This window comes from Moschus berezovskii, chromosome 2, assembly GCF_049115385.1.
Source record: "Moschus berezovskii isolate FMDL1 chromosome 2, NW_MosBer_1.0, whole genome shotgun sequence".
Taxonomy (NCBI): domain Eukaryota; kingdom Metazoa; phylum Chordata; class Mammalia; order Artiodactyla; family Moschidae; genus Moschus; species Moschus berezovskii.
Window position 1 is genome coordinate 96,965,043 of NC_142461.1, and position 17,692 is coordinate 96,982,734.

Genomic DNA, 17,692 nt, shown 5'->3' on the forward strand with positions numbered 1-17,692 from the left:
AAGAGGAAAAAGGCAGGCGCCGTGAAGCCGAGAAAAAGCTGCAACGGCGCTGGTATTTCACCTGAGAGTCTGACCCGAATCCCGAAGCTCAGACCCCCTCCAGCAGCACCTTTGTCGCCAGCCAGGAGAGCGCGGCGGTGCCCAGGAACCCTCGAGTCCCGCTCCCAAGTCTTCCCGTGCCCGGTGCACCAGGATCCTCGCGGTGGGGGCCGCGCGGTGCCCCCAGGAAGGCGCGGAGCTTGGGGGCCCGGCGTTGGCGCCCATCGTGGTGCGCCGGGAAAAGTGGAAAGAGCCTTAAGGGCAGAGTGCGAGGCCCTGCGGCCGCTGCCCCCGCGGCGCCGCCTCCTGCCCTCGCCCCTCGGGTGAGTGCCCGGCGGTCGCGCGCCGCCACGTCTCTGCCGGGCGCGGGGGCGGCCGGGGGGCCCGGGTGGCGCCCGCGGAAACTCCGCGGCCCACGGACGGCCGGCGGGCGCGTCTCTGGAGTCCGGAGAGGGGAGTCTGAGGCGGGAGGACGTGGGTAGGGGCTGCTGCACCCGAGCCCGGGCAGACATGCCTTTGGGCGGGATTTGGGCCAAAAGATAGGAGGCGGGAGCGACGGAGGGAGCCGGCAGCCGTCCCGGGGGGTGGGGGGCGGGCAAGCTGGGAGCGCCGGGGTAGGGGGGAGGGTCTGGTCGGAGCAGGTAGTGCCGCTTGGGCGACCCGGCGAGTTGGCCGGTGGGGTGGAACTCGCTGGTCCACTCGTTAATTTTAAAGCAGTCAGATTGGGAGTGCGGCAGGATAGCCAGGGGGGCTGTGAGAAGGCGAGAGGTGGCCCCCGGGATGCCGGTGGTGGGGGCAGAGAGGAGAAGCCTGGAAAAGCTTGGAGGCGAATTCGCGGTTGGGTTCGTGGTCCTCGCAGCCCTCCTGCCTTGAGTGTGGGAGAACACTTTTTTCGGTTTTAAGACTCAGCGTGGAGAGAAAGCCTCCGTCCCAGGGGAGGAGAGACGTCCGCGGGGGGCAGAGACCGCAGCTCCCGCCGGGTGCGCCCCCCAGCCCAGGCGCGCCGGCTTTGGTCCCCCCTTTCCCTCCCGCCCCCACCTCCTTATTGGTGCTGCTTTGCAGCGCTCGGCTCCTGCGCCTTCGCTTCGCGTTTGAATCTGGCTCGCCCCTCCGTATTATGTCTGCACTCCGAAGGAAATTTGGGGACGATTACCAGGTAGTGACCACCTCGTCCAGCGGCTCGGGCTTGCAGCCCCAGGGGCCGGGCCAGGGCCCGCAGCAGCAGCTTGTGCCCAAGAAGAAGCGACAGCGGTTCGTGGACAAGAACGGCCGGTGCAATGTCCAACACGGCAACCTGGGCAGTGAGACGAGCCGCTACCTCTCGGACCTTTTCACCACCCTGGTGGACCTCAAGTGGCGCTGGAACCTCTTCATCTTCATCCTCACCTATACAGTGGCCTGGCTCTTCATGGCGTCCATGTGGTGGGTGATCGCCTACACTCGGGGCGACCTGAACAAAGCCCACGTCGGCAACTACACTCCCTGCGTGGCCAATGTCTATAACTTCCCTTCGGCCTTCCTCTTCTTCATCGAGACCGAGGCCACCATCGGCTATGGCTACCGTTACATCACCGACAAGTGCCCCGAGGGCATCATCCTCTTCCTCTTCCAGTCCATTCTCGGCTCCATCGTGGACGCCTTCCTCATCGGCTGCATGTTCATCAAGATGTCCCAGCCCAAGAAGCGCGCGGAGACCCTGATGTTTAGCGAGCACGCGGTGATCTCTATGAGGGACGGGAAACTCACGCTCATGTTCCGAGTGGGCAACCTGCGCAACAGCCACATGGTCTCCGCGCAGATCCGCTGTAAGCTGCTCAAAGTAAGTGCTCTCCGCCCCCTCCCCACCTGGAGGCCTCCGTTCCTCAAGCTCGGGGGAATTAACCCACCTGAGAGCTGCCCTCAGGCTCCTAGTCTGTCTTAGGCGACAGGCAAACTTGCTTTTTCGGGGTGGAGGATGGGGCAGAGAGAGTACAATTGACAGTTCTGTTCTTTTCCCACCCATTCTCTTGCACTTGTTTGTTTTATTCTTATTTATATTCATCGGACGTACTTGTATCGCTTCTGGACTAGTAACACGGAGTGGGGTTGGCTCCTGGACCTCTGAGGTACAGGAATACCCTCTTCTCCTTCCTACCCTGGCTCTTTTCCTATTTAGAGAGCTTTGAATTTGTTGTCAATACACCACTCCAGTAAACTCGAAGTATTGAAACTGAACAGGCTTTTAGTCTGAAGACAAAAGGTGCTGAACTTGCCTTAATTTCACCTAAGGCTTTACTTATTTTACTTCTCCACCCCCCACCCCCACCCCCGCTCCCTAATAGTATCAGCAATGGATTATTGCTTCAGACCCAATAACTCTGTGATCATCTTTTTAACAAGTACACAGATGGGAGAAGCAGTTTATAAAGTGGAAAAAGTAACACCTGGTTATTATCAATTTTTATTTTTACTAAATATCCTAGAGAAGTATTCTGTGAAAACTGAGTGCTTTTCCTGCAGTCTCTTTAATTACTTTTATTCTTAATTGCTTGTTTCTATGACGCCTTTGTCAGTTACAGATTTCACCTGAAACTTCCTAGTATCTATTAAAGAAGATTGCTTGCTACCAACAGCCCTGTAAATGCTAAAAGAAATCGCTTCTGGCGTGATTTTTAAAGCAAGGTCCATCTAGTCGTTAGAGGGCGCCACTGCAAACAAGGAGAGAAACCCACTCTGCTCACTAACCCAATTAGAGTGTGGGAATGAGGGGTGCGAGCCCAGTTCTCTCTGTGTTATTTATCTTTTTGAGGGATTCTCCTTAGTTTTCAAATGTTCATAAACCAGAAAAGATGACCGCAATACAATCTCAACAATTTATCTGAGATTGCATAGAAAGCCATAGCCCCATTCACAATTTAGCACTAATAAAATGAAAATCTAAAGTATTTAGGTTGACATTTTACCTTTGAGATTTCAATTTTACGTCCCAGGTCTATATAGTTTTATACAGCTTCAGTTTACATGGCAGTTAAAGTAGTACCGCGTGCTTTTAAAAAGTTTGGCTCTTGTGTCATTTTTATCATTCATTTATAAGGTCTTGCCCTAATCAATTTTGACTATCTTGCTCAGTATAGTGTTAGAATTAAAGTAGCTCAGTTGTCCTGTCACTTCACATCATATGTATATTTCCTATGCTACAGACAGTAAGTAAACAAATTGTGTGTAGCTTTCTGGAAAATTTTGAACCTAGTTCCAATGTATATGTTAATTAAGATAATTATAAATAAGTAATTTGAGTGGCTCGTATTCTTTATAAAACTCCAATGAGCTGCATGTAATTTTTAAAATATTTTAACTTAGTGTATCCTGCTATGGACCACTGTTTGAACTGAGTTACTTGGATCAGGCTAAACAGGCTGTAGACATGTTTGTGGTATGTGCCTGTTTCTATGTATAGAACAGGATGCATAACCTCTCTTTTAGGTTAGGTGTACTGGGAACATTTTGTAAATATACTGCAAAAGTCTCTATCGTGGAAGCCATGTTTGTGTGTCACTTTGAGATTCTTACTGAATAGTTTACCATATTGATTGATCTACTAGAAATTAAAAATTAGACCTTAAAGGTCAGTTATTGCTATTCTCTAGTTTTTAAAACATTTAAATACATTTATTAAAACAAATATCTTTTTAAGGAAACATATTTAGATGTTTTTAGATTGATCAGAAGTCAGAAATAAATAGAATTAATATACATAGCATGTTTTGGTTATTGTTTTTGCTTTTTACAAAGTTATAGTGAATCTGAAGCCCCCAGTCTCTAGTGGTTCAGGATGCTGATAGTGATTTTTCTGCATGAGACCATGTAAGAAGTGTCTTTATTAAAAAAATAGATTTCTAGTGTTGGCAAATTTGGAGCAAGGTGCTATATTAACACAAGGTGTTTAAAAACATCTAATTAAAGCAATATGTATACTATTAAAATTCTTTACTTTTGATATGTTGGGAAGACATCAGGGTTAAAAGTAAAATTGATTGGCATGTGGCGTCAGTTTTTATCTAAACAAAACCATAGTGAAATTTTGTCCTGATTTTTTTGCAAAGGGAGAGGGTTGATGAGTGGCAACTCTTTAGCTAGTCACTTACTGTAGTTTGCTTGAAGTTGATTTGTCCAGTAGCCATGGTGACTAAAATGAATTCTCAAGAGTTCTTGTCATTTCCTTAGGCTTCATTAAAAAGGAACCATGTTTTATTGGGAAAATGATAATATTCAGCAAAATTAGAGGGAAGATTTCCCTTTAGTAAATGACTCTTATTTTCTCTTAGGGACTGAGATGAAGTGACCCAAAGCAGCCAACTATATTTTTAAAGTGAAGCTATACCAAAAGCTTAAAGCAATAATATTTAGATGTTAATCTTATACATTCTTATTAAATATTATTACACATTTCAATTTCTTCTCTTAACCGATGTTTAACATTTTAAATGTAAAATTTATGTATCTTTAATACAAAGAAATACATAGATTTTTTTTAAGGCAACAAAAGCTTAATATTTAACAATAGTTATTATAGTCTGTATGAGTTCTTCCTATTACCTAATTTAATTTCATTTGTATTTTTTTCTATTGCTGTTTTCTTATTTGCTGAGTAAAGCCTATTGTAAATATTAATGTAAAAATTCTATTTGATGATTGTAAAGCGCTTTCAATTCTTGCAAAGACAGTAAGAACATTCACGTGGCTTTCTAATCCTCGCCACTATGAGGTTTTTCATACACTTTTGGGGCTTCTCTCTCCTGATGAAAGTTTTTTATAATTTTTCTGCTTAATTATTAACTGGTGTTAACCTACATGAAAGCAAATTTTATTTCACCTCTATTCCTATCTTCTGAGCTTCCAAATACTGAAATTTATTTTGATATTTAAATATAGATCTTCCAACTTTGTGCTTGGAGTGACCAGTCCTTTTCTACTTAGGAAAAAATGAAAGTAGATTAAATAAAAATTTTAGAATATAATTGGAAATTATTCTTTAAACTTTATAATACTATTATAAATACAGCTATTGGAAGCTCTTTTAAGATGAGTGGTCTTTCTCTTTTCGTCTTTTCATCCCCATATTGATGTTTTATTTGAATTTTCAGTTTATTTTAGCTGTCTTTTTAAAAAAAATCTAAAATATGGGAACTAGTGAATGGCACAGTTGTGTTAAGTTAACATAATGTCCAGTTTAAAATTTTATTAAAAATGCCTGAGTTAGGGAGTTGAGACTAATGGTTGATACATTGGACCTTGTAATTTAGTGTTGGGTTAAAGGGATTTGGAAATCTCACTCCTTCCCACAAATCTGATACTAATGGTTGACTGCCCTAGACTTCCATCTTAATAGGGAAAGGTTTAAACTTTTTGATGCATCATGTAGGAGCTTGCACACTTACTCTCCAGAAGCATTATACTTACATGTATACATGTGTATATGTGTGTGTATGTACAGATACTCAGTCAAACCTTGTTTACATAAAGTAAACATAAAATCAACTATTGTTAGATACATAATTTAAAATTAAGTGGTAAGGATATTTTTTCTCATGGAAATATAATTTTATTTTTTCATATTTTTATCATGGAAAATAGTCATCATCTTTCTTTCCTAGGATGTCAGTTATGTAACCCTTAAACTCTCACTTAGTGAAAAGTAATAGTTCCCAGTTATCTTTTAATATATCCCTTACATTATTTTTATAGTCATGTTTTCTATTCTCCATTTATATGGATGCTCAAAATTGGATGTTATCTGGTTTCCTCATATGACTGTGATCCAGTGCAGATGCTATAAAAAACAAAATTGAATCTGCAAAACTAATAAGCTCTTCATTCTCTTCATATGCCTTAACCTTTTAACCACAGTGATTCCTGGACCATATAATTCCTAATTTTTTTTCATATATTTATTAGTTTGTCTTCATTCTATACCTTGCACTTAAATGTAGTTATGATTTTTGACTCTATATGACCCTATTTTATATGACTGACTCTTTTCCCCAGTTGATCTTGGACAGTTTGCACTTTAGTTTTAATGTTGAGATTATTTTAAATAAAATAATTCACAAATGAATATATATTAAAAAAACACTCTTCTCCTGAACATTATATATGTGGTTAGTAAAAAGATTCAAGGAGTCTAAGACTGAGTACCCCAGAACTCTTGGGCTAGATCTTAATGTCAGTGAGGTTTTTTTAGGTGGGTTTATTATGTCTTATTAAAAAAAGTAAAGTTCTTATTTAGCCTAGCTTTGCTTTCTCTGACACAAGTACAAATAATTCTGTAATAGGTATAGAACTTGGGTTCCTTTTAAAGACTATAATTATTCTTTTTCTTTTAAATAGTATAATATGTTGTTTTGTTTTTAATTTTTAAAATGGTTCCTGCAAAGTACAGGGTGGCTTGTGCTTAGGGGAATACAGCATGAACAGAAATAAGGACATAAAGACCCACAAATACACAGCAGTAGGTAAGAACAAATGAAGAGAAGCAAGGAAAAACACTTGATGGATTTGAGGGTGTTTGGTGAGTAGGAGGAGAATGTGGAAGTAGGGTTACAAATCCTGTCTACAGTTATTATTATAAATTCCATAAAAAGTCCCCAAGGAATTATAAAGCTGTTCTTTCATTTGAATGGAATAAAAGCCTCACAAAAATTTATTACAAGATAAATTATATTCCATTCTATAAGTTACTTTCTTTTCATAAAAATGAACATATTTTTATGAGATAATTGGCTTAGCAATAAAAAAATCTTTATTTTAGGTTTGATGTTGGTCATATTTTTTCCACCTGAGTATTGATGGAATTTCAAAGTTAAGGAGTAAAAAATGTACAATTGTAGTTTATCCAGATGAAATTCTAGGTCCATTCATTCCTCTGCCTGACTCTAATTTTGGTCTGATCCCAAAACCATTGCCAGAACAGCCTTGAGTCACAAGACATTGTTGTTCTTTATCCTTGTACCTCCTTTTGGCTCCTTTCCTAATTTTAGATTCCACGTGGTACCCTGACCTCATTGCGTGTAATTTTCTAACTTCAGCATATATTCAACATACACATAGACACACACGTTGCCCATTTAAAGAGAAGTGAAATTTCAGATAGAATAGTGGAGAGATGGTAGGCAAGAAGAGCCACCCTCTCCATCTTCACCTACTTTGTTTTCTTTTTCTTTCTGAATCACTGACCCTCATTGCCTTTTCCAATGGAGACGTGTGAAAGGTGGTAGAGGGGTAGATCAAGTCTTAGAATATGATAAATGTGCATCTCACATGTCAGATGTTAGTGATTAAGTGTTTTTTTTGTTTTTTTTCCTTTTTTCCCCAGATTCCCCTTTCTCGCCTCTGAGCTAGGAAAGGACACAATAGTTACAATTACAACACAGTTATGGGTTAGAGAGATGCAAGAAAGAGAGCAAATAGATTGACTGTGTTGGTAAAGTTTGTCCATATTGCATGAATGTGGGCAACTGACCACAAATTTCCCAGAAGGAGAATGAACAAATGTGGATCTGATTATGCCAAGGGCAGTTGTAACTGTATCCCAGAGCAGTGTGTGTGTGTGTGTGTGTGTGTCTTTGGATATGTACTCAGCAGTCTTTCACTATAATAAGAAAGGTATTCGTCTGTAAAGTACATGACCACGATAATCCCTTCCAAGTATGTGTGACTTTTGATTCTTTCTTCAGCTATAGTCAGAATTTGTAATTGATTATCTTGCAGGCCTTTTTGGACTCTAAGGGAGTTCAAAGTCATTTGACATTAGCTGCTTCTTTGAAATTAGTACTTGTGACTATAAAATGAGTCACAAACCTTAAGTTCTAGACATAGATCCATGTGATTTCTAACTGAAGTGTATATAACAGAAATAGTATATTTCAATATTAATATTTTATTACAAAGAATAACTTTAAAATTATTGCCGAAATCTAAATTGTATAAAATTATTTCAAATATCTCTGATATTCTACTTATAATTTATTTGGACAATAAATTTAAACAAACTTTATGCCTTAGATTTCCTTGATTTTTCTCTTAATTCCCAGAATTTTCTATATGCAACCAACCAGAAAAGCTTTAAAATTTCAAAGAGATCTTTATTTACTTCGAAAAGTTATTCTATACAACTGAAAATAAAAGTTATATGGGAGTCATTCTCAAGTCCTAGTGTTTTCAAATTATGTTCTAAATTTTAAAGAATTAACTAATTTTCCATGAGCTGTTTTTCATTCCACCTTTCCCCCACTTACTCATCCAATAGTTTCAAGGCTCTAAGTGATTATTTCATCAAGTAAAGTCAACCTCAGAAATTTTAATAATTTACCACATTAATCTTAACCTTTAGAAGGTGTTTTGAATTAATTTTTTGATTTTGACTGTATCTGTTTACATATTTTTATGTAAAAATGATCATGATTCTGTGTTCCCTTTGGAATTAGGAGGTTTATAGAGCTAAAAGATACAATGTAGACGACGTGCAAACTGCTCTACTAATGAAAGATTCTTCTTTTATCATAATTCTTAAGATACAAGAATAAATTAAGGTTAAATAGGTTTTTCTCTAAATTTTTTCTGCCTATTATCAACATTTCTGAGTGAAATACAGTAATTGTTATATAAATAAGATTATTAGAAATAGATGAAATATTATTGCTACTGATTTATTACATACTCAAGGTACAGATCATAGTTTAATTTTATGAAGACACATACATAACTCCTCTATTTTCTTTGTGTTTGTCATGTATGTATTACAATTCCTTGAGGAAAAGTTCTCAAACTCCACTTATACAAGTTGAGAAACTTAAAACTATCATAGACTTTTTTTCCCCTTTGCTCCAGAAAATCTCTAGAATTGTACTAGAATTAGAAAATCCTAGATTAGAATTCCTTGTAAACCTAGAATAGAATGTGCCTGCTTCTAAAGATATATTTGGTAGGCATATATCAGTTTCTGGAATATTGTATTTGGCTGAGCATTGATAAGATTACCTTGCTCTTGCCAGGAGCTCTGACTTCAAACAATTCCAGTTCTACAAGCACCTGCCAATCCCTTCTCAACCTTTAAATAGAAAAGCTTTCCTTTTAATTCACAGTGATTAATAGGCTTTCCAGTCTACTACAGAGTCAGAGAAGCAAACAGAAATTAGTGAGGTAAGCATATTGATAGTTGAAATATCTCTTAACCAAACAAAATGGAAGAAGACTTGAAAGGTAAAATTGTGGATATATGTAGTACCTCAGAGTCTTTTAAAGAAAGGTTTAGGTTTACCCACTGGGAAATAATTTTCAGTGAATGTGCAGAGAATTTCACTTATCTAAAAGAGATGTAATTGTGAAAAACTTTTTTCAGTGAAATGAAGTATTACTTTCCCTACAGTATCACAAAATAAATGCAATTGTTAACTTTGTTTCTGCCAAAACTTAGGATATAAAGGATTTGGAGGAGGGTATAGGCATAATTTTGAGTATATGGAACACATTTTTATAATCAGAAGATAACGTGGAATGGAATGGAATGGATAACGTGAATGGAATAGATTCATGCATGCTTAAGTGTAAATTACCTACATATGAATTAACTGCTTTGCTAAAAATAAGATATTTCTTGTTCTAGGTTGGCATTTTCCGGATAACCAGTCTGTTTCTAGGCCACTTCTTTTCATGGGTTGTAGAATGAGCAGAGAATATGAAGCTAATAGCTTATTCTGAGAATGAGACACATGTATAAATAGCAAATATATGAGTGAGGGAGATGAATTTCAGTCTTGGTGTATTATATAAAAGTAAGAAAAATATATGTTCTTTGGGGGAAATTATTTTAAAATGAATGGGAAAGTGAGCTTAGAGCTTAGAATAGTTGGCAAAATGACCCAAATTCTGATATTAACTATAAATATCACAATACCACCTTGTGTTTATATAGCACCTGTTTCTTAGTAGGTGGGAGAACAATGACCCAGTATTTTTGCTTTTATTTTTGCTTTGTATATATTGCTACATAATCAATATAACTATACAACTGTATACTTGGAAATACTGGTCTCATCTGTCTTTTACCAATTTGAGAATATATACTGAAAGATCAGTGAGTTCTGCAGGCTTAGAAATGATTAGTTTTCTCCAATATTGGTTGTTAGAGCTGCCGTTTTTATTTTTCACCATCAGATTTTTCTATGTTTTGTTTTTTTTCCCTTGTCAGTAATCATTTTCTTCTTCTTTTTAAAAATTTAATCAACTACTCCTAGGGCAGAGAAGAAAAATAGTCTCAGTCTTTTCATCGCATGTTTTTCCTACTCAAAACTCCTGAGTATCACTAATTACAAAGCAGCTTCATTAACTGACTAGCTTTGTTTTTAAGAATCTGCAATTGCTGCTGTAACAATTTGTCACCACCTTTAAAGTCTTGGTTCTATTTTGCTATGGAGGGCAGCTTACTATATACCATAGTTCTCAGTGTGTTCAGGCTTATTTACAAAACCTCTGTCTTTTCTGGAACTCTAAGAGTAAAGACTGTCTTCAATCTACTGATTCATTGGTCAGACCAGTGCTCTGGAGTCTGTTTTGTTTATTAAATTAGCTTTGCAAAGAGTCTCTTAAAATATATTGGATTCTTCCAAACCCTATTTGACCAGCAGCAAGCCTCCCTCCACCCTGATTTTTCTGTATGCAACTACTTAACCCAGCTTTTATTTTAACAGCATCAGCATATAAACCTAAATATTTGCTTTTTGTAGTCCTTGTAAGTAAGATAAGGAATACGAACATGGAAAGACCAGATATGGAAAATGAATAGAAAAGGGAAATAAGTTTATTTTCATGGCTTGCTAATTGTTTATAATCATGTGTATAATTTTTTTTCACCATGTAAGCAGTTTGTTGAATTAACCTTTTCACTGTCTTATAAAAATTTTAATAAGCTAAAAGTTTGTCTAATACAGATATTTTAAACTACATTTTGACTTAAATTCATTTGAGCATAAATTTTCACTATTTTTACAATTCGTTAAATAGGTAGAGAAATGAACAACTTTAATGCAGTTATTTAGTAGTAGTTTGAAAACCACTAGTTAACAGCATCTGCCTTTATTTTTATTATGTGAGCTGTTGTGTATATAACATTATTTAATATGATAACATCTTCACTATTCTATTCTAGTTTATATCTATTTATTACTTTTCAAAGGTCCTGGAAAAATAAATTATTATGCTTTCTTTGTAATAATGCAGTAGATCTGTTTTTAAATTATGATCAACCTTTTATCTTTAACTAACTCGTAAGAATTGCCTACTTATATACTTTTAGAGAAAGAAACATCTGGCATGCAGTGTGTTATCATTTAGTGATTTATGTCAAGCAATAGCACATGTACAGTTAGTTCCACAGTTTGTGTTAACAGCCATTGTTGGACTAGGCATTTCTCCAAAGCTCATGAGTTAGGGAATGGTAATTATAGTAAGTTGTATATTATAAATAATGCATGTATGTTCCACATGAGTTATGTGGGATTTCGGCCCATTTGCTAGAACATAGCTGCATAATGATTTGTTTGGATTTTGTTGCAGATGATTGATAGTGCAGAATGTTGGCAATAATGTAAATTACTGTTGGGCTTCCTTGCAAATTTCAGTACAAGTGGTGATTTCTTCTCTTTTTCTGTGTGCTTGTCTAGTCTCGGCAGACACCTGAGGGTGAGTTCCTTCCCCTTGATCAACTTGAACTGGATGTAGGTTTTAGTACAGGGGCAGATCAACTTTTTCTTGTTTCCCCCCTCACGATTTGCCACGTGATCGATGCCAAAAGCCCCTTTTATGACCTATCTCAGCGAAGCATGCAAAGTGAACAGTTCGAGATTGTCGTCATCCTAGAAGGCATTGTGGAAACAACTGGTGAGTAAAAACATAGCTATGCCATCAAATTTATTTATTTATTCCATAATAACTTTGTATTACATGCATAATACCTCTCATAGATTGGGCTAAATGTCTCAGCTCGCAATAATGCAAGTAATGATTTGTCTGTTATTTCTTTGTAACATTCAGTTGATACTGCTTTGAAAATGAAGATTTTTTGTTGTGATGATTGCATGTGTAATGTTAACTCAGAAATACTTACTGCAAGACAAAAAAGGGAACTGAGATGACTCCTAGAAATGATTATGATGTTCTAGTTTAATTGTGGAGTTGGATTTCCTATAATCATATTTTTTAAAAGGTTTAAGGTTAAAATAAATTCAGGGCAATTAGTGAGCAGCCTGAACTCAGCAGGCATATTCTTGCCTTAGGGATGGTGATTCGGGTGTCACTGATAGAGCTTTGATATGCAACTAAGTGCAACCTCAGTGGAAAATTCCCTGTGTACATGTGTATGTGTGGGTGTGGGTGTGTGTGCGTGTGCTAAAGCAGCATTTTAATTTCAAAGTAGGTCAGTAGATTTCCCCAGCTGAACCTTGACCAAAAATTTTTTAAAAAGAAAATTTCTTCCTTTTCTGCTTTGCTGTAGCTAGCTGTGTGCTGTATGTTATTCTTTAAGATGCAATGTTGGTAATGCTGCAAATACTCACAATTTGCTACTCTCTGAGGAGAACAAGTTTGACAAAGGAAAAATAACAGTAAATCAGAGTATATTATTTGGGACCTAAGCATTGCCAGTTGGTTCGCAATCTGCTGGATGCTTGAGACTAACAATGGAATATCTACATGGTTATATCTATCTGTCTGTCTATCTTAAGTTTTATCCTTGCTACAAATAGTGAGAAAGCAGAAATATTTTCACTTTCCATTTTTTTCTGCCAATATCATTCTAGTCATCTTAAAGTGCTAGTAATTATGTATAAACTATAGCACTGAAAGTTTTAATAACATTGGCAATAACATAGATTCATTCAAGCCTTATATCAAGGTAGATGTTACATAAGGAAAGAATCTCCCACCTTGACATAAAGCTTTGTCCAAGGAGCGGGGGGAGGTAAGCCATTGTAATATTATACATCTGCTACATAATACATATTTGAAATGTGGGCAAGATACTTAATCTCTATATACTTCTTTTTATTCTCTCTAAAAGGAGAAAGATATAATCACCTTGAAACCACTTGTTGTATTACTATTATTTTGTTAACATTAGTACTTCACTTTAAAATTTAAGGTTTGGAGGACAGTGAGTAAAGACTTAATTCATCAATCTTTATCTGGAATTTGATTTCTGTGGACAATTTTATGGTTTAAATTCTCTAGATTTTCAACTTAAAATTGAAATCATGCTATAGTATATTTTTAAAAATATATTGATAAATGATGAAACCAATATGTAAAAGCTTCTAGTTCAAGAAATCTTTAAATTTCAGTTTTATTCACCTCATTTATTGAAGTAATAATATATTGTTAGCACTTAAACAGCAGATGGTTTTTATTGATTTGTTTTTATAGCATATGGTTCTACTTTTGACACAGCTGGTTATTGTTTATTAATTGCTTATTATTCTAATCACTGCCACAGTGAAGTTTCTGTTTCACTTGACAGTCTCAGAAATATTTCACTATTTCTTTCTGTCTACTTATCTACCCATTCATCCATTTTTCCCTACTTATCTCTAGTTAGTGTGTATCTCTTAAGAATGAGAAAATTCTTCCACAAAATCACAATGTAATTAAGAAAAAAAAGCCAGAATATTAGACAATGATACAGTACTATTAGCTCATAGGCTACCTTCAGTTGTTCTACTATCAGTTGTTCTAGTAATTTCCATCATGGTTATTTTTTCCTGGTTCAACATCAATTTAAGGATTATGCCCTTATTTCTTTACTTGTCCTCTCAGTCTCAAGATGGAATAGTTCCTCAACCTTACTTCGTGTTCTTGACCTTGATGTACTTGAAGTGTAAAGGCCAGATATTTAGTAGAATGTCTCTCAACTTGGATTTGTCTGAGCCTTCCTTATTCATTCGTTCTTTCAAATTTTGACTTCTACATGGGCATCTTAAGGGAATACTGAAACAGATTGTTTTTAAAATACTCGTATGTGTTCTTTGCTGAACTGATATGTCTCCATCAGATTTCAGAGGATCATGGTTAGCAAATGATATTCTACATAAAGCAATTTGGAGTTTTGTAACATTAAATTATTCATTAGGACTGTAGATTTCATTTTAACAATTTCTCCCTTCTCCTTTTTTAAAAATAATGAACTGGCAGAGAGTACTTTCCACAGAAAATGTGAAAACTTGACTGGAAACTGAATTTCTTATTTAGAGATTGCCTTTCATGGAGAAAAGAATAAAGTCTACCTCCTCTTAGCATCTTAACTAAGCCTGTTTTCTAAATCCAGTGTAGCAAGTAAAACAGCAAAACATTACTCATAATTTATACATGTTATTTTATGGAAAATTTATCTGACGTTTTGTTTGTGTATATGCCCTAACTAATTAAATCATGTACTGTTCAAACTCTGTAAAATCTGTCTATATTCTCAGACTTTCCTGAGTCTGGTAAAAATATCATAAACATTCTTGTGTCCATATGATCATTTAAAATTATACTGAGATTTATTTAGATTCATTTTTCAGGATGTTTCCTCCTTTATCCTTTCATTCATAATACTTTATCATAATGGTTATTTGCTTAGAATAAGGCAAATATGATCTTTGGGGATGTTTTGAACATCAGTAATACCATTTTAGCTCCAGTGTTTTTTTTTTTTCTACAGGCTTGTGACTAACTGTTTACTCAATGTAACTTTTCATCATACTTAACATTGAACCACTAAGATTTTTTTAAATCACTCATTCATTCACTAGATAAATATATGAATACATGCTCTGTACTTCAAAAATATTTAAAATTATGGCAACGTGAAGCATGCTTCCCAGGCTTAGGTTGACAGTCAGGAAAGGTCTCTCTGAGAAGGTGATACCAAAGTGGAGACTTGCCTGTCAAGAAGGACCTTCTGGGCCTGTCTGGAGAGCACAGCAGAGGCTGAGAAGCAACTGGTACAAGGATCCCGAGTCGGGAACCAACCTGACTGATTCCAGGAACTAAAAGAAGGAGGTGGTGGTTAGGATAGAGTGAGCAATGTGGAATGTGGAGTGAGAACTCAGAGAGGTGGGGGGCACCTCTACATGACAGACGATTATATTGCATTGCTCCAACAAGTACTGGGATTTGATTCAAAAGCAAAGCCTGCATTGAAATGCTAGAGTAGTAATTTAGTAATCTCAAACTCTATATAACTAACAAAAAACATTTTTTCATAAATAAACTGGATTGCATGCAGTTTACTTAAAAACAGGTGACCCCAATGCCTAGGGAATGTATTAAACTTTTGACAGTTTTTGTATTAATAGTACTAAACTCACAGCCTTTACCCCCCAGCACAGGCACACCATTGCCCACTTGGCTGCAGTCCTCTGATGAGGATCTTCTGATGTCATTTGGTTTTTGCCTCTTTCCTTCCTGTAGTCACAGTGGGAGTGGTGGTGGTGATGAGGGGCGGGAGTGGAAAATTAGAAGCTTTCTCATTTCCTTGAGAGTCTCAGCTTCTAGCTCAAGACTCACAAATAATTACTTTCCCCACCTCCTTGGAAATACTCCTCAGTGATCAGGTTCAGGGATGCTGCCTTGCTTGCTTCTAATGAGCTGGTCTTTCACTTCCACCAACATCCACCTCTTCATGAATAACCTCTGCTTCTTGGCTCACATAGCGAATTTCTAAACATAGGTTACCTCCAACTCTTGCTCTCTTTGCTGCTTCTCCCAGGAGGGAGAGCACTGCTTGCGGCAAACAGCATTGCAGATTTGGCTCATTAGAACTCGATGCTTTCAAACTTCAATCTGCTCTCCGCTGCTATTTGGCAGTCTTCTTAATTGTCTTTTCTGCACTCCCAGGCTCTGTCCCCATGGGATCTATTTTAGCCCTTTTCTCTCTTTCCATGCCCCCAGTCCCAGCTGTCCTATGCCTTCCTTAGCATACCGTCTTTCCACCTAATCTATCAAAAGAATGTGATGCTTCAATTTTGATACTTATTTTTTTGCCCTTTTTGTCCATTTCTCATGGCTAGCTTCACTTTTTTGCTGGTGTCTGTGAGTAAAAATGTCTTTATTCTTCTTCAAAACCATCTCCTTTATCATTATGTTTATTACCTGTGACTCAAGTGCCGATACATATCATACCTAATACTTAAAATAACTGACTCTCATTTCTCTCAAATGTGTTCCGGTATTTTCTTCATGAAAAACATAATCCACTTATTTATTCCTTTATACTCAAGGTTCTTTCTGGAATTCAGAGACACCACATTCTCTCTCTCCTTCTTTTTTGTTTCTTCTAATTTTTATTTTCCAGTTGTTCCTTATAACCTGTATGACTGCCTCTCCCTATATTATTTTTTCCTGGATTGCTGGCCTTCCCTTCTTTCCATTTGAATCAAACTACTTGATTATATTTTAAATGAATCCACAAAGTACTCTCAAGTCCCTTATTTCTCTTATCTCCAGCTATGAGAAGGAAATGGTGACCCATTCCAGTATTCTTGCCTGGAGAATTCCATGGACAGAGGAGCCTGGGCAGCTACAGTTCATTGGGTCACAAGAATTGGACACGATTTAGCGACTAAACTGCTACTATGCAGTCTCTCACCGGCCTTAATTATGCCATCAATTTCCAGGACATTCTTCTACTCAGATGTCGCTTTTTTGATTCAGAGTCAATTTGTCTAAATACCAAGTAATCATCTTACCCTCAAATTACATCCTCATCTGGAAAGTTTGTCCCTTTTAATCGTGGTTGTTTTATCCAAGATCTCTTTCCCTTTCTTCTTTTTTAAAAATTATCCAATTAAATCATTTCACAAATATCTATTGAGTACCTGTTACAGGCTAAACAGTATTCTAGACTCTGGGGACATGTTAGTTAACAAAACACAATTCCTGTTATAATCACATGTGGAAATCAGACAATAAAATGAAGAGGTGCCTCATTTAGAATGTTAGAAAATAAATGCTATGGAAAAAAAAAAAAGAAAACAAGGCAAAAGGGATTAGAGTTGTAGGGAAGTCAGGGTAGGCTGCAATGAGAAGATGACTTTTAAGCCCAAACACAGTACCTTGAGTAAAGCAAATCCCTTTTCTTTGAAAGGGAGTCTGGATAGAGCTTCAACAGTTTTAAGTGCTCCAAGAGAGCCGGTAACTGACTTCTGCTCTCTCTTAGTGATGTTTCTTAATTCACCTCTTCCTCTTTAAGTTCACTTCTAAATCACAGTAGTTGTCTCAGGAATGGATTTAGTATTTGCTTACATGGAGACTGTGCACTATTGAATGGTTGCTTGGTGAATTTGCTTCAACACTATTATCATAATAAACTTGTGCTCAAAAAGCCCTAATGACTGCCAATCAAAATGCATGTGTTCCTTCCTGAGAAAATTAGGCTGCTCTGCTTCCTGTAATGTCCATACACTGATGCTCCCTTTTGCTCCTATGTCTGCGATAATACCATTTTCATTATCTTGGACAGCATTTCTGTCTTCTCTTACATGGTATGAGAACTGCCATATTTGTTTAGTTTTCCCTGGACTCTATAGTCCATGTGCTTTCCTTTAATAACTCATTTAAAATGCTGTTTTATTTATTTATTTTT

At 37.2% G+C, this 17,692-nt stretch overlaps 1 protein-coding gene across 1 annotated transcript in view; it reads left to right on the forward strand.

Annotated features, from left to right (window-relative positions):
* The first annotated feature begins 639 nt into the window (after window positions 1-639).
* Window positions 640-17,692, forward strand: part of KCNJ3 (potassium inwardly rectifying channel subfamily J member 3) — a 206,441-nt gene continuing 189,388 nt past the window's right edge. Inside the window, exons 1-2 of the mRNA XM_055398937.2 lie at window positions 640-1,858; window positions 11,736-11,952. Coding sequence (XP_055254912.1) covers window positions 1,157-1,858; window positions 11,736-11,952 — 919 coding nt within the window. The 5' untranslated portion in view covers window positions 640-1,156. The remainder of the gene's footprint in view (window positions 1,859-11,735; window positions 11,953-17,692) is intronic.